Source organism: Citrus sinensis, chromosome 9, assembly GCF_022201045.2.
Source record: "Citrus sinensis cultivar Valencia sweet orange chromosome 9, DVS_A1.0, whole genome shotgun sequence".
Classification (NCBI taxonomy): Eukaryota; Viridiplantae; Streptophyta; class Magnoliopsida; order Sapindales; family Rutaceae; genus Citrus; species Citrus sinensis.
The window spans coordinates 4516604-4544466 of record NC_068564.1 but is presented as its reverse complement, the minus strand read 5'-3'; the positions used below and the strand labels follow the sequence as shown (position 1 = coordinate 4544466).

At 36.6% G+C, this 27863-nt stretch overlaps 3 protein-coding genes and 2 long non-coding RNA genes across 6 annotated transcripts; 2 read left to right on the top strand and 3 right to left on the bottom strand.

Annotated features, from left to right (window-relative positions):
• Positions 1–1291: 1291 nt before the first annotated feature.
• Positions 1292–5160, bottom strand: LOC102614113 (uncharacterized). The gene is made up of 4 exons (XR_008051638.1): positions 3276–5160; positions 2521–2604; positions 2348–2429; positions 1292–2204 (listed from the first exon to the last, which is right to left on the bottom strand). It is a non-coding gene; the product is annotated as an uncharacterized LOC102614113 (long non-coding RNA).
• A 1222-nt stretch (positions 5161–6382) lies between these two features.
• LOC127899694 (uncharacterized) lies at positions 6383–8328 on the bottom strand. Of its 2 annotated transcripts, none has more exons than XR_008051637.1 (4): positions 8101–8328; positions 7875–8015; positions 7339–7620; positions 6383–7224 (listed from the first exon to the last, which is right to left on the bottom strand). It is a non-coding gene; the product is annotated as an uncharacterized LOC127899694 (long non-coding RNA). The 2 variants fall into 2 exon arrangements; XR_008051636.1 differs by having other exon boundaries at positions 7344–7620.
• Positions 8329–10254: 1926 nt separating this feature from the next.
• On the bottom strand, positions 10255–14209 carry LOC112495657 (protein DYAD). Its single transcript, XM_052434237.1, has 7 exons — positions 13317–14209; positions 13116–13219; positions 12079–13034; positions 11863–11965; positions 11707–11790; positions 10676–11287; positions 10255–10577 (listed from the first exon to the last, which is right to left on the bottom strand). The coding sequence occupies exons 1-7, from the start codon at positions 13423–13425 to the stop codon at positions 10422–10424; spliced, it is 2124 nt and encodes a 707-aa protein (XP_052290197.1). The 5' UTR covers positions 13426–14209; the 3' UTR covers positions 10255–10421.
• Positions 14210–16185: 1976 nt separating this feature from the next.
• On the top strand, positions 16186–17016 carry LOC107178599 (PLAT domain-containing protein 3-like). Its single transcript, XM_015533957.2, has 2 exons — positions 16186–16260; positions 16534–17016. The coding sequence occupies exons 1-2, from the start codon at positions 16186–16188 to the stop codon at positions 17014–17016; spliced, it is 558 nt and encodes a 185-aa protein (XP_015389443.2).
• Positions 17017–23760: 6744 nt separating this feature from the next.
• LOC102615366 (splicing factor-like protein 1) lies at positions 23761–27763 on the top strand. Its single transcript, XM_006490086.4, has 2 exons — positions 23761–26358; positions 27450–27763. The coding sequence occupies exon 1, from the start codon at positions 23930–23932 to the stop codon at positions 26321–26323; it is 2394 nt and encodes a 797-aa protein (XP_006490149.2). The 5' UTR covers positions 23761–23929; the 3' UTR covers positions 26324–26358; positions 27450–27763.
• Positions 27764–27863: the final 100 nt, after the last annotated feature.

The following is a 27863-nucleotide window of genomic DNA, read 5'->3' as shown; positions in this document are numbered from 1 at the left end:
TTAATACTAATAGAATTTTTATTTCGTAATTATTTTTCATAATCTTTTGTACGTGTACATTTATGATAATGCGTTTATGGATAATATTTAATTACTTATTTATTTATATCAAATAATTATCAATCACATCTTTTTAAAAGATCATCACAAAAATAAGCGCAGCAATAAATTCAAATCCAATATTTTCATGTGCATATCTTTAAAAAATCAATTAATATTTTCCTGAAAACATGCAAAAGATGTTTCATATGTAAACAAGTTTAGAATTTAGAACCTTTTATTTTGTTAAGTGTTTATGAGAAAATACTTGATAATGGGTAGTGGCAGTACATATGATAAAAGGCCAAGCAAATTCCATTTCTAACCAATACCCTCCTCTTCTTTAATCTTTATATCCGCAGGCTAAACTGCTTTTAAGTTTCTGTTCCCCAAATGTTCTCACTCAACCAATAAAAGGAAAAAAGAAAGTGATTCGTTGACTCCCTTATAAGGGAGTTTTTATCATGTTCGAACTCAAGCGTTACGAAGAAACCCTTATTATATTCGAAATCATACCTAAAATTTCAGCATACCTAAAATGATGTACATTTTAAATCATGTTATACAATTAGACATGCTAAATTATTATAGAATGGAAAGAATATACAACTGTAAACTCGTGAACCACTGCATCAATTCATTTTTTAGTCTCCTCAAATATCTTAAAATTAAAGAGTCTCCTTTTAGCATTCTCTCGAGTGATTTCAAAATTCGAAAAGATAAAACTGTATCCTGAGTTTTTATTAAGTTCATTAAGATGAAATAAAATAAAATAAAATAAAAAAATTGTGCGGTTGTGGCGCACAGAATTAATGACTTGAAATCATATACAAGGCATTGTCTAATCAATCACACAATATTAGTTTTTTCTTGTCAGATAATCGTGCAATATTTATTGATCACAAATGATTCATCAATACGACTGAGTGTCTCTTCGAGGCTGAAAATTTTATCTGCTGTTATTTTATCTCTTCTGGAAGTTCAGTTTTGCTACTGAATATCCAAAATCTAATGCACATATTAGAGGAAATACAAGAAGTACAACAGCTAGACGGGGCAAATCATCATATTTATAACCATAATAACTTTGCAAGAATGCATTGATTGCCTTGGTCTCTTCGCAGGTTGTAATTTCCTCCTTTTGTATCTCCATATTGTATCTCCTTTTAAGGACCATGTTGTGGGACAAATCCAATAAATCTATATCCACCATTTTGGTATTTCCAGCAAACAGAATTTACAATTCTTGTGGAAGCTGACTTGAAGCTTATTGTAAGTGTAAGAAGAATGTGCATATACTGTAGTATGCGCAAATTTAACCATGTTGCATTTGCATGAAATCAAACTCGCAGCTCACAACTCATGCAACTTTTGCTATTTGTTTCATGTGACATTTGGCAAAATTCAGCCATGTGAAGAGAACAGGCTGAGTTGACTTACTGGTCCTGAAACAAGCAGAAACTTGTAGACGCTGAAGCTACTTGGGCAGTAGGGGTCACTGATACAAGCAGCATGCCAAAGTTAGTTGAAGAAGAGCACGAAACAAAACATGCGGTGGCAGTACCAAAATAATTTGTACACCGACAAGTGGAAATTTATCGCTGGACATGTGATTATTGAAAATAGAATTGCTTGGAGTAATATATATGGTATTTCTATTATCGCCTGCAAAGTGAAGAAAAATATGTTTCTTTGTGCACAACTGTGCGTTTGGTAACTATGAATGGAATAACAGGCGAACAGTTTATGTGCCTAAAATGAACACAGATCCCAGTATGGTGAAACGATCCTGCTCGTTATTTCTACAGAGCAAATAGCATGACATTTTAGATTGCACATGTACAGTCCCCCAGTAATAATGTTAAAAAGCTCGAGACTCTGTCTTGGATAGATTAACGTTTTGGTCAGGAACAAATTGCTGGATAAAATAAGAAGTGTGACTTAAATGTTCTGTCCCTTTTGGCATAGAAATGCTCCAAGTAGTAAAGAATATATGACAGCTAAAGGCAACAGTTGTATTTGGGACTTCTCCTGTATGGAAGGTGTTGTGTCCAAGGCATGCTTTAAATCGCTACAATCCGTTTTGTGGAAAGCGGGTAAAAAGATGTAGTTCTTGTGAAACCTGTGCTGGCAGGCTCAATTATCTGACTAGTTCTTTGTTTTTCCTTCATAGAAGAAAAGAAGAAAGAAAGAACAAATATTAGTTTGTTTCATGCCATAGAGTATACAAAAGAAGAACTGTCTGATGGTCAATTATCAATAAAAGCAAAAATCTTGACATCTTGACACAAATCGAAAGCATGTTGACCTTCTGCAGAAGGGCTTGTGAACTGTGATATCCATGTTGCTGGATTGTAATTTTCTTTGATTTTTCGCACCCCAGAAGTTCCCTGCCAGAAAAGATATAAGCCTTAAATCTTAAGCTTTTGTTTTTGCAATCTGTAGTGTGCTCTCGTATATTGCTAACTCTTTTGAGCTTACCTCGAAACATTCAATAAGCTTGCTTGAATTCTGACCCAGTTCTCTGAAATATATAATTTTTCCTCCTCTTTTCATCAACATCAGCTGCAAGATTTATTATTTGATAAATGATTTGGCAGAAACATGGAATTCCACTTTGTTTACTTAAAGCTTTACCCATGAGGTCCAAACACGTTAGCATTGATCACCAAGAATTTAGTCATGCAATAATCAGTGGCAGTGGGAACTTACATCTTTGAGATTAAACAATCTTGAACATGATGAAGATGACAATATTGTATTGCTGCAATTAGTTTTTATCATGATGACAATGATATATTTGCTGCAGGATTTGAGCAAAAATAAAAACAGCAAGATATGATTATTTTGTCAATAATATCCTGCAAGATTATATGAACAATTTGTTTTTGAATTTTATGATATCAGATATATGTTAAAGATATGTAGGCAGATTTTTTGGCTTTGTTTGTTTCTTTTCTCTGTATAAATTCAAATACTGCAGCAATGAATGATATGCAATTAACAGCCCCAATTTTTCTGTTTTCTCTTTTCTTTGTTTAAAACCAACAAAGTGGTATCAAAGCCCTTATTCTTAAGGGACCTGGTGTGAGTGAATCCATAGAGGTTTCCTACACTAAATCAAACACTTAGTCTTCAACCTAAAATTCAATACAGCAGGAAATGGTTTCTTATCAGCTCCTCTAGTTTTCACAGGTGAAAATTATCAAATATGGGCTGTGAAAATGGAATCATACCTGCAAGCATGTTACTTATGGGACTTGGTGAAAGCAAATCCTGAGGATCCACCAATAGCTCATATGAGGAATGACAGGGATATACGGCCAAGACATGCATCCACTCTGCAGTTTCAGAGACAATTTTTACAAAGATCACGACATGTGAAACAGTGAAACATGCATGGGATCTTTTGAAGCAAGAATATCAGGGGAATGTTAGGACAAAACAAATGCAGGTCCTGAACCTGAGAAAGGAATTTGAAATGCAGAAAATGAAGGAGACAGAAACAGTTAATGACTACAAAGATAAGTTGATGATGATTGCCAATAAAATTAAAATGCTAGGGGAAGAGTTTTATGATAAAAGAGTTGTAGAGAAGATTTTGGTGACCTTGCCAGAGAGATTTGAATCTAAAATCTCTTCACTTGAAGAGTCTAGAGATATGTCAACAATAACATTGGTAGAGCTCATCAATGCACTACAAGCTTAAGAACAAAGGAGAGCTTACAGAAAAGAGGAGACAATTGAAGGAGCATTTCAAGTGAAAAAGGCTGATCAAACTCAAGGAGGCAGCAAAGAAAAGAAACAATGGAGTAAGAAGAATTACAAGAAGTGGGAAAGTAGCATCAATGAAGGCAACAAGGGCAAGCACTCCCCGTGTCCTCATTGTAAGAAAACCTCTCATCCACAAAAGAAATGTTGGTTAAGGCTTGACATTCAATGCAGGGCATGCAAGTAAATGGAACATATGGAGAGGGTGTGTAAACACAAACAACAAGTAGGACACCAAGCTCAAGCAGTAGAACAACAACAACATGAGCAATTTTTTGTTGTATCTTGTTTTTCGAGTAACAGTTCAAGTGATGATTGGCTCATAGACAATGGATGCACAAATCACATGTCTTGCAATGAATCTATTTTCAAAGAAGTAAACAAGTTAGAAGTGCCAAGAGTTAAAGTTGGCAAAAGGCAGTTTATTGAAGTGAAAGGTAAAGGGATAGTTGCAATAAAAAGATCAACAAGTATAAAGTTAATTTCTGATGTATTACTTATTCTTAAAATTGATCGAAATATGTTGAATGTGGGACAATTGCTTGAGAAATGTTATTCTGTTGTATTTAAGACTAACATGTGTGTCATTATTGACCCAAATGGTGTAGTGTTGTTCTCTATGAAAATAAACAGCAAACGTTTCAGCTTAAATTGAAACAAGGATGAATCTAGTGCATATCAATATACCATGAACCAGGCTGAGTTATGGCACAAGCGGATGGGGCATTATCATTATTCTGCATTAGATTATATGAAAAAAAAAATGATCTTGTGCAAGGAATGACTTTCAATGGAGGAGGAGCATTAGTATGTGGAGTTTGTCAGCTGGGAAAGCAAGTTAGATTGTCATTCCCTGTTAATAAGGCATGAAGAGCAATTGAGAAGCTTCAGTTGATCCACACAGATGTTTGTGGACCTATGAGGAGTGCATCCTTAAATGGTAACAGGTACTTTATAGTTCTTATTGATGATTTTAGTAGAATGTGTTGGGTTTATTTTCTCAAACAAAAGTCTGAAGTTGCTAGTGTGTTTTGGAAGTTAAAAACATGGATTGAAAATCAAAGTAGCCGTAAAATCAAGGTGATTATGTCTAGTAATGGGATTGAATATATAACTGATAAATTTGTTAAGTTTTGAGAAGCTGCAGGGATTGAACATCAACTTACAGCAACCTATACACCTCAACAAAATGGAGTCAGTGAGAGAAAAAACAGGACAATTATGGAGATGGCTAGATGTCTGTTGTTTGAGAAGGAAATGCCAAAAGCGTTTTGCGTTAAGACTGTCAATACTGCTGTATTTTCTGCAAAACTGGTTACCAACAAAGGCTTTAAAGTGAAAAACACCTTTTGAAGCATGATTTGGTTTTAAACCCTCTATTCAGAACTTGAGAATTTTTGGTTGCTTGTGTTTTACTCAATCTCCAGATGCAAAAAGAGAGAAAATGGATCAAAAGGCAAAATATGGAGTTTTTATAGGATACAGCACTCTCACCAAAGGTTACAAAGTTTATCAACCTTTAACGGGAAGAATCATAGTAAGTAGAGATGTTAAATTGGATGAAGCCGGAAGATGGAATTGGGCAACAGCTGAACCTGAACAAGTTTATGCAGAAGAAAAAGTATCAGAATTGCAAGATGATGATATAATTAATGATGAGCCAATAACAGGTACCATACCACTTACAAAAATTTATCAAAAGTGCAATATGGCTATGCTTGAACCTACAGGGTATGATAAGGCTGCTAAGGATCCAAATTGGCTTGAAGCAATGGAAGATGAGATCAAGATGATTCACAAGAATCAAACTTGGGAGTTGGTGGATAGACCACTACACAAGAAGGCTATTGGTGTGAAATGGGTTTATAGAACCAAATTTAATGCTGATGGTTCTGTAAACAAATTCAAAGCAATGCTGGTTATGAAAGGGTATGCTCAACTATTTGGTGTTGACTTCTCTGAAACTTTTGCACCTATAACACGGCTGGACACCATCAGATTGCTTCTACCACTCGCAACACAAAAGTAGTGGAAAATCTACCAGCTTGATGTAAATCAGCCTTTTAAAATGACTATTTAGATGAAGAAATCTTTGTTGAGTAACCTGAGGGTTTTGTTGCAGATCTAAAGAAAGTATACTTGTTAAAAAATGCATTATATGGCTTCAAGCAGGCCCCAAGAGTCTAGTACAGCAGAATTGATGATCATTTGTTGAACATAGGCTTCAACAAGAGCATGAGTGAATCAAGTTTGGATATTCAAGTAATTAATCATGAATTGATTGTTGTTTCACTTTATGTTAATGATTTGCTTGTCACATGAAGCAATAAATTGGTGAAGCAATTTAAGGTTCAAACTATGCAAGCATTTGAAATGACTGATCTAGGAGAGATGACTTTCTTTCTAGGTCTGGAGATACAAAAGTCACAGCAAGGGATCTTCATTGGACAGCAAAAATATGCTAAAGAAGTGTTAAAGAAATTCAACATAGAGGATTGCAAGTCAGTGTGTACTCTTTTGGCTCAAAATGAGAAATTTAGTAAAAATGATGGTGCTAAAAAATTGATGAGGCATTATATAGGAGTATTATAGGTTGCTTGATGTATTTGACAAAGACAAGACCTGATATAATATTTGTTGTAAGTTTGTTGTCCAGGTATATGCATTGTGCAAGTGAATTGTACTACAAGGTTGCTAAAAGGGTACTCAGGTATATTGAGGGAACTTTGGATCATGGAATAAAATTTGAAAAGGCAGACGAGCTATGGTTTTGCTGATAGTGATTAGGTAGGATCATGTGATGATATGAGAAGTACATCAAGCTACTTGTTTAGTCTTGGTTCAGGTTGTTCCTGTTGGAGTTCAAAGAAGCAGGAAATCGTAGCTCAATCTACCGCTAAGGCTGAGTATATTGCAGCTGCTGCTGCAGTCAATCAAGCCTTATGGTAAGGAAGCTTATGACAGATTTGAAAATGATTCAGGATGATGCAACTGAAATCTTTGTTGATAACCAAGCTGCCATAGCAATTTCTAACAATCCAGTGTTCCATGGGAAGACAAAGCATTTCAAAATTAAGTATTATTTTGTTAGAGAAGTCCAGAAGAATGATGAAGTAAGGCTTGTGCATTGCAAGACTGAAATATGTCAGTACTTGGCTAGTGAACGGTGCATATTATGGTCCCGTTTGTACGTTCTATATTTTTAACAACTCGCATGACAATTGCAGCAGCTCTGGCATCTGGACCTGAGGAGGGTTCATCCATAAATATTATGGATGGATTGGCCGCAAGCTCTCCTGCTATGGTTAGCCTTTTCCGCTGCCCACTAGATACACCACTAATACCACGGATTCCTACTAAAGTATCCTTGATTTCATCCAGCTCAATCAGTTGAAGAACTTCTGCTACAAATTCCTGTTACATAAATGGTGAGTTGGGGCTATCTTATAACTGAACCTTTGCCAAAAAAAAAAAAAACTTTTGATTTGATGATTATTCTAAAATCCAACAGACAAAGTTTGAAATAACCTTACAGATTTTGTATGTGTATCAATCTGAGTTGGCAAGCGTAACCAAGCTAATTAAGTTATCGATTCTTCAACAGTAATCTGTGGCGAATGTATGTCAGTTTGCTCACAGTAACCTGATATTCTTGCATATGTTTTTTGGACCGTCTGGTACCCTTCACTCTTGTCTCCCCCCCTTCAACCATACCATTTGTCTTTCTTCCAGAAAGCATATCCATCAATGTTGTTTTCCCGGCTCCGCTAATACCCAGTAAAGCCGTAAGAATTCTAGGCGTAAATGCACCTGTAATATCTTAAAGAAGCTTTACTCTATGAGGAAAACATTTAATCTTCCAATTTCTGGGAAGTACGTAAAAGAAATTTGATGAATTTTAACCTATCAGAATTTTAGAAAATGAGAATGGTCATACAAAGTAGTACAATGTAATTACCTTAGAAGTATCAACAAAATCATCACTGTTGATTGAACAATATACAAAAACACTAATTAAAGCTAACGATGTTATTTATGGATAGTATATAAACATAGATTCTCACCCTTTGTTTTTGTGTCTGCAGCATATTCTATTGCATCAGCTGATTGCAATTTTTTTCCTTCAATTGTATTGCTTAATCCGTCTTTTCTCTTTCGATTAGGTGCCTATGAATGAGAAATAATAGGTCGAGATCTCCCTGGAGCTGCAAAAGTTTCGTTTTTCTCAGGTTAGTACAAAGTGGATAGCGCTATTTATTATTTGTCTTCATGATAATGTGTTTAAATTACCTTTTAGATGAGTCGATGCCGAGGTGAATCCAATGCTGATGCTATCCAATAAAAATTGTCACTGAAGTTGAGCCCATGTTTGATGAGAACTTGATGTTCTATGGTAGTATTTGTAGATGAAATCTGCAATGGACAATTTCCAACGAACATTGATTGCCATTCCGCTATCTTCATCTTTCATGTCGCTATGACATAATATGTAATCTAGAACTCACCTTTCGGGTTCAGGACTGTAACCTATGACACAATATGTAAGTATTGTCTATAGAAAAGTGTCTAACAATGAAAATGGGACTTATAGATAGGGGTGGGCACGGGTCGGGTTCACCCCGACCCAACCCGCATGTAGAACATGTTGAAATTTTTCAACCCAACCCGTAAAATTGCGGTTGGGTTGATTAGGTTGGACTTTTGAAAAAAAATTATTTTTATAATCTAATTAAATAGTGACAAAAATAAAATAAATTAATTAAAAAACTAAAAAAATGCAAATATTAAAACTTTTAGAAAAAATCCAATATTTCAAAGTTTTTATGTTTATATTTTTTTAATTTTTATATGAAATATCAAAATTCATATAATAATTTTTATATACATGCAAGTTGTCCAGTTTAGTTAGATTAATTGAATTGGGCTTTTGAAAAAAATCTATTGTTATAGTCTAATTAAATAGTGAACAAAAATAAGTAAATTAATTGGATAAACTAAAAAAATACAAATATTAAAATCTTTAGAACAAATCTAACATTTCAAAGTTTTAAATATTTTTTTTAATTTTTATATAAAATATCAAAATTTATAAAATAATATATATATATATATACGGGTTGGGTTGAGTTAAAATTTTTTAACCCAACCCAACCCGCAAATAATGCGGGTTGGGAATTTAACAACTCAACCTAACCCATTTATTTTATCAACCCAACCAAATCCGCAAAAAATCACACAGGTTGGGTCCAGTTCACGGGTTGGGTGGGTTGATGCCCACCCCTACTTATAGAAATACAGCCGGAATGGTATAAGACCATGCCGGATAGAACTGGAAGTGTTTTTGCTTGTAGAAGACTCTTTAGTCTAAAATATTGATATTTTTAAATGTAATTTAGTCCTTTAAGATTGACAAAAATGGTTTAAAGAAAAAACATTGATATTTGAATCGAAGTTTCTAACACAGTGGTGAGAAAAATAGCGTTAAATCCGTACAAAGTTATATATTCCCATACGGATTCTAAATTTACACTATAATTTCACATAGGTCTAATATTACTTTTGTTTTCCATTGCGTCACCTTTGAGGTTCTTTATAATTTTTCATTTATCATCCTTTTAATAAAAAGTGAATATTATTAAGATTGTGTCTAATCAATTCACAATTTATCCAATGACAAATAAGTACATAACTAAATTGACTTCGAGTTTTGTAGACTTTGATTGTTCGGAGTTGACAAGGCGAGTTAGGAATGTTTAGATGGCTGAGTCTGACTTGAGTAGGACACTTGCAATTGTGCATGGAGTTGTTAGGTGGCAGCTAAAATCACAAATGGCCTTCATGCAACTCTGATTTGGAAAAATTATATTGGGGGATTTCTGTCGATTTAGGCTATATATTTGGCAAACAAGTGCTGTTTTTAAAACAAATTCTCCTAAGTTAGCTTAATTTAGCTATTGAACCCAGTGAGAAATTTTTAACGTTAGTTTTGTAACATATGCAATCCCTCAATCATAAATAAATACTGGGAAACATTGTTTTCAAGTTTCATTCTTTGTGCAACTTATGATATTGCAAGCAGAAAGAGAAAGTATATTCAAATTCAACTAATTGCATGTCCTTGAGCAAAACATAGCATCAAACCGTAGGAGGTTGGGCCACCAACAAAAACACAAAATGGGGCAACGTGGAAATTTTTAATCTAAACTTATAATTTGGGATGAGTCGATAATAATGTGAACATATTTTTATAATATTGTCAAATAATTTACAACATTGTAAAAGTATGTTCACGTTATGGTCAATTTTTCCTAAATTTTAATAAAATTCAGGATCTTAGAACAACTTACCACTCCTGCAATGATTTGAATAGTTTCAATTTCTTCTAAATAATTTTCCAAGAAAAGACAGCATAAACATTAATCACCAGTGTTCAAAACCCCTACTTCTCCTTCATATGATCTCCATGAAGCTACATATTGAAATCTTCCAAATTTTTTTTCCTGTAAATATAAGAGTGTATATATTATTTACTAATATATATATATATATCAGCCCCGTGTAGAGTTACTATCTGAAGGTGGGGAATTAGGAGTAGCTGAAGCCAACCAAGTTCAAGAAACCCTTGACAAGCATGTAGATGATGATGAAGATGATAATGAGGTAGCGGAGGAGCTTCCCTTCTGCTTTTGGTCACATTCCCTCAAGATTTTCTTTCTTTCATCTTGCTCACTTTGGCTTATCTCAGAGTCTTTAACAGGAGCTCCAAACTGCATCCCAATGCATGAAATACAAACCAACTACATTTTGTCATGTTAAATTAACCAAAAAAAAAAAATTAAAACTGAGATTGTGATGCAAGACATACACATGGGATGACATTGGTGGTAACAGTCTCATTCTGATTTCTTCTTTGGTAAGTGTGGGGGCAGGGCATTTCATTGAGGTCAATCATTGAGGGTTTGGTGCTAGTATCTGTAGTAATAACGCCAGTGCTGGTGATTGTTTCAAACTGAGACATGGTTCCAGGAGGAAGAGGATGAGTAGGTTTTGTGACAGCTGCCGTCAGAGCGACAGTAACAGGTCGTCTCTCAGCTTTTGGCTTGACAGGGCAATTCGGTAGAGGATTAGAATTTGAAAGGGGCGGGAGGAGGTGATGTGCTGATGATGAGGCTGTGGAAGAGGAGACTGATTGTGGTGTAGGAATCAAAAACAGGTCTTCAAGCTGGGCCACAACCTTGTTAGGCGGAGGGTACATGGCCATGTTTGGCCACAGAAAGGAACCCTGTGGCTTGCACATTGTGAACCCACTCTTCAGTCTTTCTATTTTTGCTACCTTCTCCTCTGGTTTCACTTTTGTTGTACCTGGTGTTCCTGTTATTGTCTTATCTTTGCCTCCCTGTCCGTCAGCTGAAGTAAGTGATGATTCTGCTGGCTTGTTTAGTTCCCCCACAGCTAATTTTGCCTTCTCCATTTCTTCCTGCATGAGTCACCACTTATTTATCCCAAGTCAATCTTCATTCTTCATCTTTTTCAGAGATACTTTAAATGTTGTTAAAAATAAGTAACATTAAGAGCTGAAGGCAGTTGTTCAAGCATTTCAAGCATATGTTGATCATAAAGTAATGCCACCCTTGTCCCTTTATATGAGAAGGAACTAGAAATGGAAAATCATATCCTGAAGAAAATTGAAACAATTTTTTCACATCTTATTGAATGTCTGTAATTTTGAACTCTATCTAATTTCAAAGATTGTAAGGAGCTGTGGGGGTGCATGAATGAGCTCTGCTGGTAAAACTTCGCTTATGTTAGTATTAAAATATAAATTCTAAGCACTGGAAGACATCAATTTCTTCACATTAGACACCTAATCACTCAGTAGCTTAAAGAGGAAAATACCTCTATTGTGCACAAAGATTGCGAAATTTCCATCATATTCTCATCAAGCTTAGCTTTCTTATTCAGCAGATCAGCGCATATCAGCTGCCAACAAAATACCAAACAGTTAACGACAGAGTACGAAACTCAGAATCCAATCCACTCTCCAATATTTACCTTCAATCGAAGCAAGAAACTATCATGCCCATAGTTTAGACTTGGGGTGGCTACAATAGCCAGATTATCCTCTTGCTTCTTGGAAAACAGATCTTGCATTTCCCTGTTGTTTTTTAAACACATGACAGAGGAAACAAGAGAAGATCAGTATATACCATCAATAAGGCATTTATAGGAGCAGCACTGGAAGGCAGGCTAATTAATGAGCATATTTACATTCTTATTTTGGCCAAGTCTTCCTTGAGCTGCTTAAACTCCGCAGCACAAACAGGATCTTGAGCAGGATTATCACCAGGTTTCCAGCCAGGCGGTGGTGTCCAATAAGGATCCTGAACTCCAGCTTGTTTCCTAACATTAACCAAATCAGCACTCTCCAACCAATACTCCATGGCCCCATCAGCATTGTGCCGCCTCCTGAACCTATCTTGTCCAACAGGTGCCACTTTCCCTGCCATGTGCTTCAGCAAATGATCCAACAAACCCGTGTCTCCAATCAATTTCCTAGCCTCTGCTCTTAGCTCTGGCCTCAGCATTGGCTTATGAAAAACTGCATTTTTCATCTTCATTATCTTCCACATATTTGTTTCAGCCAAGGCATACCTCTCTTTAGGCCATCTGGAGTTGGAGTTCTTATTGACAACCGTCTTCTTCTTCTTCTTGATGTTATTGGATAGCACATTAACCTCATGGAGTTTTCTCTTAAGCTCACTGGTCTCTCCCTCAACTACTAATAACTGACCAGACTTCAAAGCTTCCTCTTCTTCTTCTTCTTCTCCTCCTCCTCCTTTAACCCCATCATAGCTAATCAATGCTTCTTCATTCTTCAAGTAATGAACTTTCTTTTTCTTCCCCCACTTCAGCATCCCACGACTATCAAGCAGCTCAGACCAGCCCACACCCTTTTTATTCTGATGAATCTCAACATCAAAAGAACCACTAAAACCCACAACCCAGAAACTCCACAAGTTCTTGTTCTCACCAATCTCATCACCAGAGACCCTCCTGTAAAGTACTTCTCCTGCCACCTCAGGTTCCAACAAGTACTTTTCGTCCAGCGATGGCACCCTCTTTGCTCCCTGCTCTTTACCACACTCACCATCGCACAAGTGCAATCGAAGAGAGTTCACACTTGGGAATCTCACGGCTACTCCTGTTCTGGACTTCTCGCTCACCTTATTATTACGCATAAATTAATGAGATTATTAATTAATTTAATTTCTGGCTTTTTTTAATAATTTGATGTCTATTTTTACCATGACAATTCTGATTGATTTAAGCTGATCCGGGGCATTCATGGGCAGCTTTGTGGGATCAATCTCGTAAAATGAGTACACTTTAATATGACTTGTTGCAGCATCTATATGTAAAGATGAATATTTAAGTTAGGGACAAATATGGAAATAAAAAAGTTGATATGAAAAAGAGGAAGCTATTATTCTCTGTTGCCACCATACCAAGCGTGCAAATTGGTGAAGCCGCTGGGAGCAGTACTTGTCTGCCCGAACTTGCCCCTTTTCCGGCGTCGTTTTCGACTACTTGTTCTTGCGCTTTCGAGTTTATCATTTCCTGTCACTGTAAACAAAAAAAACCATATAATTCGTTAGAATGAAAATCATTTAACTGCGAATGGAACAATGTTTTTTCTCTTATTTTCCTTCGGTTTCTCATCATCCAAACAGCAAAACTACACAAGTTTTCTTCATGATAATATGAGCAAGAGAAAGTAACGGAGAGAAATCGACCTTTGTGTGTTGTCACAAAAACGAGGTACTAATTTTGAGCTAAAAACCAACTTGAAAAACCTGCGATCAAATGATTTTTTGGCGGGTTAAATTTTGATAGAAGCTGAGATTATTGAAGCATAACGAAAGAGCTAATCAATGAAGTTAACCACAAGTTGTTAATTAGAGATGAAGAAATAAAATGGCGTTCACTTCTGCGTAGAGAAAATTAATGTACTGAGAGTGAGTAAATGAGATTTAGTTTTTTAAAATGACAAGCAGGATGTACATCTAAATATGAAATCAAGTTGAGGGGCAAATATGGGATTAAGGAGTTGATATGAAAAAGTATTTTACACTGGCCGCCGCTGCAAATTGGCGAAAGACGCTGCCCGCTGGGAGCAGTACTCGTCTGGGCGTACGTACGTCGCCGTTTCGGCACGTTGTCTCTTCTTGCCTTTACAATCAAACAACGATATTGTTGCGTGCATGCGGCACTGATGTTAATAGTAATGATGAAGGAATATTTTCGGTTCATAGTTAGCAGTGACGAATCCGCACGTACTACAGAATGGAGATGATTTTTTGCAGAACGCGGCACGCGCTTGGTGCACGTGAGGGAGACATAAAAGGTTGGTTTCCTGAATTGTGGGTCCTTGTGTTTGGGAGAATTTTGTTGAATTTTTAATATCAGCTGTCCGATTGGTTTAGAACGGGGCTGATATGGTTGATGAATGATCAGTAGTATCAGTTGATTTTGAAGTTTCCACCTGATGGCTGGCCTGGGCCGCGTGTGGTTTAAGTTGAAACGGAAGCGTGTGGTTCTTGTTGGACAAGTAAAGTAACAGAAAAACAGAGTGATAGCGGGAGCGAGCTTTGCTTGCTCGTGAGGCCGACGGCTACGATTCTCGTCCGTGATCGCTAACCTGTGATAAAAATCAAACGGGCTAGAATGAAATCGATCTAAATGATTTAGAAATTTCAAGAAACTTTTTTAATTTATCTTTATTACTATATATGTGCTGCCGTCATAAGGGGTAAAGTGGAGATTTTGTTCAGCCAGCTGGTTTCGGACTTCATGTTAATAAGGGATATCCAGCAGAGAAGAAGCCAAAGCCAAAGTTGATTTTCGTCGAATTTGATCGTCGCGTATTGGGTGAAGATGCATGGTGCTCGAACTGGCAGGGTTTATGTATGATCAATTTTTATGGCAACGAACCCACACCATGTTGCTACGTTAATAATGTAGTGGTTAAATGGGATCTCAATTGAGTTTACATACGTATATAAATAAATACATACATACGTACATATGTGTATATATATAAACTTCTTTCTAAATTATCACTTATCAAGCTTTATACCTTTTTTCACTATATATAGGCATTAGTATATATAGAACATAGCTTGATACTTGTTTCTAAAGAGTTTTGCTATTTGAACTCTGTGACGACAAAGGGACGACAGAAACGTGGGTCCTTTTGTCAGTTGCTTCAACTCCATTCACCATCTTTTGTCTATCACATTTTTCATTTAAAAAATAAAATAATCAAAAGAAAACTACAAAAGTAACGAAAAGAGATGACTTTTTTACAATTAATTTTTCTTGTTGTCCCCTCTCTCTCCATCTCTCACCTCTCATTTACTCAACGTGAGCCATCTGCATTTAAGAAGGAAAAACCAGTTCTCTCTCTACATCTCGCTTATCACAAGGAAGAAGTTAGATCTGGATTTGCAAACAGAGGACTTGATAAAATTGGTACTGATTAATTGGTAAGTTGGTGACTGTAGTTATATTCAAATAAAATTTTTGTTGTGTTCTATATATTTAAATGGTTAGAATATTTAATTTAAATTGTAAAAAATTCGTAGATTTTTGCTTTTTATATATTTAAATTGTTATGATTTTTTTTAATTTAAATGGCTGGAAATAATGGAATAAATTATAACAATTTCTGAATATGTTTTATATATGTTAGGATTTTTTAAATTTAAATGGCTGGAAATAATGAAATAAATTATAATAATTTCTGAATGTGTTTTATATATGTTAGGATTTTTCTTAATTTAAATGGTTGGAAATAATGGAATAAATTATAACAATTTCTAAATGTGTTTTATATATGTTAAGATTTTTTTTAATTTAAATTGATGAAAATAATGGAATAAATTATAACAATTTCCGGATGTGTTTTATATATTTAAGTTGTTAGGATTTTATAATTTAAATTGCTGGAGATAATGGAATAAATTATAAAAATTTGTGGATGTGTTTTATATATTTAAATTGTTAGGATTTTTTAATTTAAATTGTCGGAGATAATGGAATAAATTATAAAAATTTGTGGATGTGTTTTATATATTTAAATTGTTAGGAATTAGTGTGATAATCATCTTCATTGTTAGAACTATACCCGTTCAATGTTCCTACTCAGTAGAAAGTGCATCGAGAGATTAGTAGACGGTTATTTTGTATGTGAGGTTACCCCGTCTATTATAAGTATCTGTCGTTAATTTCTCACATTCAAATCACCGTAAAATAAATTCAACAAAATTTACACAAAAAAGAGAAAAAAGGAAAAAAAGAAAGAAAGAAAGAGAAATGAAGACCAATAGATCCTTTCACATCATCCTTATCACTGTGTTCTTGTCAATTGCTACTGGAGATGATCACTATGTAAGTATATCGAAAATATCTTAATTTATGAATCTGCCATTTTAGGGTGGTTTAAATATTCTACAGATCACCAAAAATAAATTATTTTAATAATCGCACATATTCTCTTCAAATTTATAACATAATCATCCATCATCATCACGCCAATTTAATTTCTTAACCTTTTTTAAATCACTTAATGAACTAAGATTTTTATTTTTATTTTTTTAATATACATTAATGGTACGCACGTACTTTCCCAGTCAATATAATTTGGGTTTCATTTGCATGCAGGATGACTACTGCGTATACACTCTTTACGTTAAAACAGGGTCAGGCATTAAGAGCGGCACAGACTCGAAAATCAGCATAGCCCTAGGCGACGCCGTTGGCCGGTCAGTGTGGGTTCCCGATCTTAAATCATGGGGCCTGATGGGGCCCCACCACGACTACTACGAGCGGGGCAACGTCGACGTCTTCAGCGGCCGTGGGCCCTGCATTGGATCACCGATATGCAACCTCAACGTGAGCTCCGATGGGTCAGGGATGTTCCCCAGCTGGTACTGTGAGTACGTTGAAGTCACCTCCACTGGACCCCACAGATCGTGTGACCAGAGCGCGTTTTACGTCGATCAGTGGCTGTCTTCGCGGATGCCTCCTTTTGAGTCGACGGCTGTGATTGATGGATGTAGGATGAGCGGCGGGCGTGCGGTGCGTCGAATTAAACGAGGATCGCTGATTGTGGGGAAGGCGCGCAAAAGATCCGAGGCTTATTGAGATGAGAATAATGTTTTCGGGATTTTACTTTTGAACCCTTGAGTTTTGGACTTTTTCCTTTATTCAGTTCAATTGTAGACTCAGAATAACCAAATTCAGTCGACTATCACCTATCATGCTTGTATTCTTCCAAAAATTTTATTATTTCCTATATCAAATAATCGCGTTTTCAAAGATGAAGGCAACTCTCCAATCAAATTATTGTTTCATAAATGCAATAATGAATAGATTAATTGTGCATCTAGAGTTCATTAAGTTAGAAATTTTTCCAATAAAATTATTGTTGGTTTATTCATTGAAAGGTCTCGATAGCTACTGCTCGCATGCAATGAAATTTAGCATGAGAACATATTTTCGGAGATATAATTATTACAACTGTAATTGTAAAATTGAAAAAAGAAAAAACACATAAACGAGTGTTGATGCGAGATTCTGGTTACGCCTTCCAACGACCAGGATGTCTGCTCGAACAACCTCACCTCGATCAGGATCTCTCCTCGTACGCTTTCTTCTCTAAGTGTCCCTGCGTCCACAGAATCAGGTCAGAGCACGCCGGTTGTTTTCCCGGCGTAAACCCTCCGACGCTCAAGTCAGATATGAAGGTTCTGGGAACGCTTGCCACGGATCTTATGGCAATCCATGAGCAGATAACCCGTGAGCAGACTATCCATAAGCTGAGAACTCATGAGCAGGCAATCCATGAGCAGACGATCCGTGAGCAGATAACCCATGAGCAGACAATCCATGAGCAGATAACCTGTGAGCCTGTGAACACAACCAACGGTCAGGAGGTACCGGAAGTTTTTCCGGCGAGAACCCTCCGACGCTCAAGTCAGGGATTCGGGTCTTACTTGGAAAAACCTATACCACAATTCATGTGGCTTAATTATGATTGCTTTAAACAAAAAGCTTTTAAGTAAATTTAAAGGAAAAGAATTCAAAATAATCAATCTTAAAGAAATCACAGGCGAAAGAGAAATTTCTCTGTGGTAGAAAGAGAAAAATGTCCAATGGGTTCAGTTGCTTAGAGAGAGAGAGAGCTAGCAGAATCCCAAGACCCCCTTTCCTTTCCTTTTCTAGGGTTTTTATAGAAAACTATAGCGGTTTTCATCCACTAAGAATATGGTCCCTAATATTTCGGAGAAACTATTTTGACTGAATCGTGCTTTCTAGTAAAATCCTGATCGAGGTGACCAATAACATCCTGGTCGAGGTGATGTGCTCGAGGTCACCACATATTATTCTGGTCGAGGTGACCAATAATATCCTGGTCGAGGTGATCTGATCGAGGTCACCGCATATTATTCTGGTCGAGGTGACCAATAATATCCTGGTCGAGGTGATCTGCTCAACTATTTGCTCACTTTTACTCTGGAGGAGAGCGCGATAATGTATGAGCAAACACCTTTGTCTTGGTCACCCTATTTCATTCCCTAAACACCAGTCCCCCAGTTTCTAGTGTTGAGAGTGAAACGAATCAAGAGTGGAAACTTTGGTGGTTTGCTCGTCTTCGCTTGGTTGAGCAGATCCTGGCATGCTTGGCTTCCTGTCTCGCCATAAACAGGCTTTGAGACTTGGTGAGCCTTTGCATGCCTTAGTAAATTCTTCAATGCTTGGGATTCTGCTCGCCTTCTCGTGGTCGAGCAGATCCTGGCACGCTTGGCTTCTGGTCTCGCCATAAACAGACTTTGAGACTTGATGAGCCTTTGCATGCCTTAGTAAATTCTTCAATGCTTGTGATTCTGCTCGCCTTCTCGTGGTCGAGCAGATCCTGGCACGCTTGGCTTCTGGTCTCGCCATAAACAGGCTTTGAGACTTGGTGAGCCTTTGCATGCCTTAGTAAATTCTTCAATGCTTGGGATTCTGCTCGCCTTCTCGTGGTCGAGCAGATCCTGACACGCTTGGCTTCTGGTCTCGCCATAAACAGGCTTTGAGACTTGGTGAGCCTTTGCATGCCTTAGTAAATTCTTCAATGCTTGGGATTCTGCTCGCCTTCTCGTGGTCGAGCAGATCCTGGCACGCTTGGCTTCTGGTCTCGCCATAAACAGGCTTTGAGACTTGGTGAGCCTTTGCATGCCTTAGTTAATTCTTCAATGCTTGGGATTCTACTCGCCTTCTCGTGGTCGAGCAGATCCTGGCACCCTTGGCTTCTGGTCTCGACATAAACAGGCTTTGAGACTTGGTGAGCCTTTGCATGCCTTAGTAAATTCTTCAATGCTTAGGATTCTGCTCGCCTTCTTGTGGTCGAGCAGATCCTGGCACGCTTGCCTTCTGGTCTCGCCATAAACAGGCTTTGAGACTTTAGAGCATTTGCATGCCTTATTAGTAAACTTTGATTGGCTTCTCAACGCTAGCCTAGCTCTTCCTTCTTAAATCATTCTCATATTGAGTAACTTTCAAGAAATTAAGTTAACTAAGTTATACCGTCAGCCCTAATATGAGCACAATCAATTTAATGAATATAAGGTATCCTCATCTCACATAGCAGGATTTAGAGAAATAATTAAATTTTCATGAAAAAATTGCTTGTAAATAAAAATTTAACTTCTGATCTGTTCTGATTTCTACAAACGTGTGCCTTCAATGTGCTCTCATTTAAGGTTTTTGCTTCCTTGTTTAAGCAAGCTCATCCATTTATGCACTGTAGCATTTTGATTTGCTTTGACTAGATGAAAATTAATAGAGACAAAAAATTGGCTTCTCGTACCGGTCCCCACAGACGGCGCCAAATGTTGATGCCGAGAAATCCGGATAAGTTGGTCAGATCTCAGATCCCTACATCATCATTAAATTTGTTTGGTGGGAAGCTGATGATTAGTTAGCACCATGAGCAGATTTTCAATGAGCAGATGTTATGTGAGCAGACAACCCATGAGCAGACAATCCATAAGCAGAGAACTCATGAGCAGACAAACATATGAGCAGATAACCCGTGAGCAGACGATCCATGAGCAGATAACCCATGAGCAGACGACCCATGAGCAGACGATCCATGAGCAGACGATCCATGAGCAGATAACCTGTGAGCCTGTGGACACAACCAACAGTCAGGAGATGTCGGAAGTTTTTCCGGCGAGAACCCTCCGACGCTCAAGTCAGGGATTCGGGTCTTACTTGGAAAAACTCATACCACAATTCATGTGGCTTAATTATGATTGCTTTAAACAAAAAGTTTTTAAGTAAATTTAAAGGAAAAGAATTCAAAATAATCAATCTTAAAGAAATCACAGGCGAAAGAGAAATTTCTCTGTGGTAGAAAGAGAAAAATGTCCAATGGGTTCAGTTGCTTAGAGAGAGAGAGAGCTAGCAGAATCCCAAGACCCCCTTTCCTTTCCTTTTCTAGGGTTTTCTAGGAGGGGCTTAGTACAATAAAATTTTTAAAAAAAATTCACCAACAAGTGCGAATGTCAGCCGGCATGGGGCTGTTAATTTTAACTTAACCAAAGTACTTGGTTCGAAATTTGATAATGCAACTGTGTTAATATACTTGGTAGGAGAGCTTGGCCGCCCTAGTGGTCTTACTCGGCTCAAATCTGAATTAGTCGAGGCTTAATGTGGTCTTTAGATACCATGATGATTTAATACACCGAAAAAGAATTCAAACAAAAACAACAAGTGCCAAATTATTTAACTTCATTGAATTAATAATTTTCAACACATTTACGACTATACTTGACTCATTTTTAGTTTAAAAAAAATTACATACTATAATAATTTCATAATCAACTTAATCAACAATTTGAAATTTTGTTGTTTTCATGCAATGACTTAAATTAGAATAATTATTTGAGGCAAAAAAAAAGTTACCACAAATAGTAAGAAATTTAGTTGATCAAATAACTCTACATCAACTAGTCGTGTTTAATTCATATGAGAAAATCTTAATACTTACTTCGTTTTTTATCTGAATGTGATAAAAAGACCGTGCAATTTTATTTTTGAAAGAGTGATGAAACCGGTTGGCTAATTAAAAATCTAAAAAACAATGACTTTTGCCTTGATATTTTTGAAAATTTAAAGTTATAAGATGACAATTATGTCAATCAATTAAATAATCAATTAAGTCATCACTTAAACACTCCTTTCAAGTCTAGTAGATATATAACAAACTAGAAAATGAGCCAAACATATAAAATATTTTCCAAGGAAATTTTGAAAGTTTAGAAGAAAATTTAAAATTTTAAATGGACCAATTATAATATATTCAAATAAATTCCAAAGCTCAGGAGGGGCTGAAGCCCCTCATGGGCCTACTCTAGGTTCGCCCATGATCAAAACATTTGACTTTCAATTTCAGTTCCAACAATTGTGGGTCACTCATCTTTTAGACGATGAATTTTATAATTTATGAAATTAATTATTTACCATCAATAGATGAATTACCCAATTTTAGTAGTAATTATAATAACAATTCCAATTACAACTACAACGACGAATTACAATTAAAATTAAAATTATGATTATAGTAAAATAACAAGATAATAAACTTCAGCCATAGAAATATACACCATTGTACCATGGTATTGTAGGATGGATGTCCACAAACTTCTTTTTTTTTTTCATATTTGTTGCAAATGAAATTGGAATAAGCTGCATTCTCATTAGTGCATGTGCAGTGGGAAGTTGTCAAAAGACTTGCCAGAGTGGGCAGTCCTTAGTTAATTATTATCCTTAGTATTATTATTATCTATCATAGTAGTGACAAAAATATTGATAATAACAATGATGAAGATGATGATAACAATAATTTAACATTCTAATTAGCACATAAGTACTAAATGATTTGTCATATATCTTTATGTGTATAGACGACTTGTCATTCAAAAATTAAAAAAAAAAAAGCAATGCATCAACCATATTATTGTTGAGATTGACATGTGTAACCAGAATGCACTGGCACATACTATTTACAACTCATCGTTTACGTTGTGATATGAAACAACCGGTCATTAAATTAATATCCTCGTCAATGATATGACGTACTCTTTTCAGTCTTGATGAGCGACATGTCATTCTAAAAGTTTAATTCTAAATGATTTTAATAAAAGTAAGAGATTGTTTGTTTTTTAATAGTTACATGGAACAATAATCATTAGAATTCTAATTAAAAAAATTAAAAATATATATATATAGAAATGCAAGTGATCAAAATATTTGACTTTCAATTTCATTCCCAACTACTGTGGGTTAATTATCTATTAGATAATGAATTTTATAATTTATAAAATTATTTATTTACTATCCAATAGACGGGTTACCCAATTTTAATAGTAATTATTATGACAATTTCAATTACAACTGAAACAATTAATAAAAATTAAAATTACAATTATAATAATAATAATAATAATAATAATAATAATAATAATAATAATAATTATTATTATTATTATTATTATTATTATTATAGTAAAATAATAGGATAATAAACTTCAACCGCAAAAATATACACCATTGTACCATGGCATTGTAGACTTGAAATCCACAAACTTCCTTTTTCTTTTTTTTTCTTTTTTTTTTTTACAAATTTGTATTATATGAAATTGGAATTGGCTGCATTTTCCTTTGTGTGCTCACTTTGTTTGAGAATTGGAGTGGACGGTTACATATTGCCAAAATATTCTTAGTTAGTTATTTTTATTTTTTATTATTATTATGATAAAATAATGATAAAAAATAATAATAATAATGATGATGATGATGATAATGATGACGACAATGACAATAACAATAATTAACATTTTAATTGGCGCATAAGTATTGGATGACTCATCGTATATCACTCTTTATCTAAATAACCTATCATTTAAGGATTAAGAAGACACATAAACGAGGCGTCTGAATTATTATTACAACTTACATGCATAAATAGCATGCCCCAGCACATACTGTTTATGACTCATCCTTTATGTTTTTATAGGAAACAACCTGTCTTTAGGGTAATATTCTTGTCAATGACATGACTTATTATTCTAGTCCTAATAGGTGACATGTCATCCTAAAATTAAGTTTAATTCCAAATGATTTTAATAAAAGTAAGATATTGTTTATTTTTTAATAGTTACATAGAACAATAATCATTATAGTTCTAATTGTAAAATTAAAAAAAAAAGAAAAAAAAAACATAGAAGTGCGAGTGATCACAACATTTGACTTTCAATTTCAATCTCAACTACTGTAAATCACTTATGTATTAGACAATAAATTTTATAATTTATAAAATTATTTATTTACCATCTAATAGATGGGTTATCTAATTTTAATAGCAATTATAATAACAACTACAACAATTAAATGTAATTAAAATTATGATTGTGATTATCAGAAAATAGCAGGATAATAAACTTCATAGTGTAAATTGAAGATTATCATTCTATATGAGGGATGAATTGAAGTTTACCTTGTAATATTGACACGTCATTAAAAAGAAAAGAATAACTAAATGAAATGTAAGGAAAAATTTAGACGTCTCACGTGATAACATGAGCATCGGGTAATAACTTCGGCATAGGGATTTGTTTAATAAAATTATACGCGTCACGAACTAATGTTGTTCTTCCAAACCTCAGGGGAGGTGTGTGTAAATTACCCTTTGAACTCAAACAGACAATTGGGCCGATGGGCCGGGCCTACGAATCAACAAGCCTTAATCCAACCCGAACCGGAACCGCCTTCCTTAGGTCAGCAACAGCAGGCGAGATCCGTATCTGCCAGCGGATATACAAATTGCAAGCATTCATTCATGCACAGTTGTTATTGGTTCACCCACTATATAAATCCTCCGAACGCAAGTTTCTCTCAAGTACAGTTCCGTAATTTTCAAAACATTCATCTGAGACTTTCACCAACGAACGCACGAGCACAACACAACTCTCTCGACCCGTCGCTCGCCGTCACGAAAGAATCACAATCCATGGAGTCAACAGTTGAATCAAACCCCCAATATCAAACCCTAGATTTCAATCAAAACCCGCCGTTACCGCAAGACACCCTAGATCACGATTCACAAAACCCGCCCAAAACCCTAGCTCCTCCCGATGCTCAAAATCCCCAGCCGGCTTCCGAAAACGGCCACGACAAAAACAATGAGAACAGCTGTAACAATAACAATGACGTCGCCGCAGCCGATTACATTAAGCAGAAGCCGTTGCTTTCGGAAAATGGTCTGACCAACACTCATTCCGGCACCGATAAGGATCAGTCGGGTGGCGAGGAGGAGACCTCGAGCAGACGACGACGTCGCAGCAGGTGGGATCCGCCGCCATCGGAATCAGGCGGTACGGAAGGTAATGGCGACTCTGGAAGCGGGACCAGGAAGCGGAGATCGAGGTGGGCGGACGATGAGCCGAAGCCGGTGATTCAGTTGCCGGATTTTATGAAGGACTTTACTGGAGGTATTGAGTTTGACCCGGAAATTCAAGCTTTGAATAGTCGTTTGTTAGAAATTTCTAGAATTCTTCAGTCTGGTTTGCCTTTAGATGATAGACCTGAGGGACAAAGGAGTCCTTCGCCCGAACCAATTTATGATAATATGGGAATTAGGATTAATACTAGAGAGTATCGTGCAAGAGAGAGATTGAATAAGGAGAGACAGGAGATTATATCTCAGATTATTAAAAGAAATCCGGCATTTAAGCCACCGGCAGATTATAGGCCCCCAAAGCTTCAGAAGAAGCTTTATATTCCGATGAAAGAATACCCTGGTTATAATTTTATTGGTTTGATTATTGGGCCGAGAGGGAATACACAAAAGAGAATGGAGAGAGAGACGGGTGCTAAGATTGTTATACGTGGTAAAGGGTCAGTGAAAGAGGGAAGGTTGCAACAGAAGAGGGATTTGAAGCCAGACCCATCAGAGAATGAAGATTTACATGTGTTGGTGGAGGCAGAGACTCAGGAATCTCTTGAAGGTGCAGCTGCAATGGTGGAGAAGTTGTTGCAGCCAGTAGATGAGGTGTTAAATGAGCATAAGAGGCAGCAGTTGAGGGAGCTTGCAGCTTTAAATGGGACTATAAGGGATGAGGAGTACTGTCGGTTATGCGGTGAGCCTGGACATCGGCAGTATGCATGTCCATCACGTACTTCCACTTTCAAGAGTGATGTGCTTTGTAAGATCTGTGGTGATGGTGGCCATCCAACTATCGATTGTCCAGTTAAGGGAACAACGGGGAAGAAAATGGATGATGAATATCAGAATTTCTTGGCAGAGTTAGGAGGGACTCTTCCTGAATCTGCAAGCAAACAAAGTACTACATTGGCTCTGGGCCCTGGCAGTGGCAGTTCTGGAAGTAATCCTCCTTGGGCTAATAATTCAGGCAGTTCTGGGACTCCAGGGCATCCTGGACTAGGGTCAAATGGAGCTAAGCCCATCAAGGAATTGGATGATACAAACTTGTATATTGGATATTTGCCACCGACGCTTGATGATGATGGTTTGATTAGGTTGTTTTCTACTTTTGGTGATATTGTGATGGCTAAGGTTATTAAGGACCGGGTTACAGGAATGAGCAAAGGTTATGGTTTTGTGAAGTATGCTGATATTCAGATGGCCAATAATGCTATTGCAAGCATGAATGGTTACCGTCTTGAGGGGCGAACCATTGCTGTGAGAGTTGCTGGTAAGCCTCCTCAGCCTACTGTGCCTCCGGGCCCTCCAACTTCAACAATGCCCACCTACCCTGTTTCTGCTCCACCAGTTGGTGGCTATCCATCTCAGCAGTATGCACCAGGCGGTCCTCTTCCAAATCCACCAGCAGCGAGCTATACGGGGGCTCCTGTTCCTTGGGGACCACCAGTTCCTCCGCCTTATGCTCCTTATGCTCCTCCTCCTCCTGGGTCAACCATGTATCCACCCATCCCTGGTCAACCAATGCCTCCTTATGGAGTACAATATCCTCCACCAGTGCAGACAGCTCCCCCTGGTGCTCTAACGGCTCCCCCTGGTGCTCCAACGCAGACTGCAACTTCAAGTGAAGCACAACAACATAGTTTCCCACCAGGAGTGCAATCCGAAAGTAGCAGTTCTGCTCCAGCTGCGTCAGCGAATATGTATGGGAGCTCCATGGCTCCAATGCCACCTAATGTTCAACCCGCATATGCAACTGCGCCATTAGGTTATTCACCTTACTACAATGCAGTTCCTCCTCCCCCTCCACCTGCTCCTGTCTCAGCAGTGGACCATTCACAGAACTTGGGTAATGTGCCTTGGGCCACAAATCCACCAGTGCAGCCTCCAGTTTCTTCTGCAGAGAAGTCAAACTATGGTGCAGATGCTGAATATGAGAAGTTTATGGCAGAGATGAAATGATGTGGGTCCTTCCGATGCTTGTTTCCTTATCAGAGGTAATTGAAAATTATTAGAGTTTACTTTGGTCATCCAAATGATGTTTTCGATAGATTTTGCATTTGGTTGGTTCAAGTGCCAGCCATAATCAGCTAATGATTGCTAAGATGGCGAGTATGGTTCGGGCCATATTACCTTAGTAGTAGTTGTAAATTGAGTGACCTTAATTTTTTAAATTAGCTAGATATAGTTGTTGTGGCTATTAGCCACTTAATTATCTTCTGGTCTTAGACATTGACCAAACTTTTTCAAGGCATTCTTTCTCTTAAGAGGGTGATTTATTACTTTTAGGGTTCAATGATCTTACTTATTAAGTGTATATATTATAAGTGTTATGCATTTAGGCTGTAATACTTTCATCATGCATCCAACTTTGTATCACACCATTGGGAATTAGTTCTTCTCAGAGCATGATGTTGTTGATGGTGGTAGGGAGGGTTATGCAGAAAACCTTCGTTATTAAGTATTCATTCCTTTTTGCTAAATCTTGTTTAGTTCACGTTTAACAGTTAACTCCATCCTTAAAATTTTAGTACCAATTTTAATTATTGCATGGTCAGTGGTACCAGTCAGGACAGAGGCCAGGAAATTCGACATTGCTGGCCTTTTAGTTTGAATAGTTTGACCTCTGTGCTATATCATTTTTTGTTTTGATATTTTATAAAGCATTTCTCACTTGGCTTTTGAGCATTTGAAGGTTTTATGAGGAGAGGAGTGTTGTCACTTTGTAAGTATGTGAACTTGTATTCATTGTGTAGTTTTGGGTAACTGACTCTTTAATAATATCTAACCAATGTTTGTTTTGTTTATGGCAAATGTCTGTTATTTAATTTGAGAAAGTTTGATGTTACCTACAATTTTCTTCTATCATTATCTGTGTCAGATCTGATTATAGTTGGATAGTCTTTGCTCTTTATGGTTTCCACATCTTTTCTGCATTTCATCTCCGCTCTTTTGTTATTACTCCGGTCTTTTATGGTGAACCTGGTTTGGTAGATAAGCATGTGATAAGCAGCATTCACCTTAATTTGCAAAATTTTGTTTACATCTGTTAACCTTTCCTTTTGTTATTATTGTATAACTTTTACAGGCCTGATGTTTCTTGGAGCACATGTGAACCTGATTTCTTATCTCTTGCCATGACTTTGTTGGAAGTTTGGGACTCACAACTTTAACCTTGCTCTACTGTTATGCATTTGCAGAGATATGGTGTAGTTCAGTTCATATGGTCGCCCTGTGGAGAAGGAAATTAATACCTTATGCTTTTTTGTTGGACTTAATATTGTTTTATTATGGATGGTTTTTACCTCTTTATTATGTTTGGCGACTAATGTTTACCTTTTATTAGTTTCTGTGGACTCGTTACTGACATTTTCTGTTAATTTTATTTTTTGGGTTATTTAACTGTTTTGGTTGCTTTGCTCACTTTTATTTGGTGATAAGCTCCTAGTTTGAGGTTATATCCTAGCTACTTGCCTGCTTCTGAAGTTTAGGCATGCTTCTC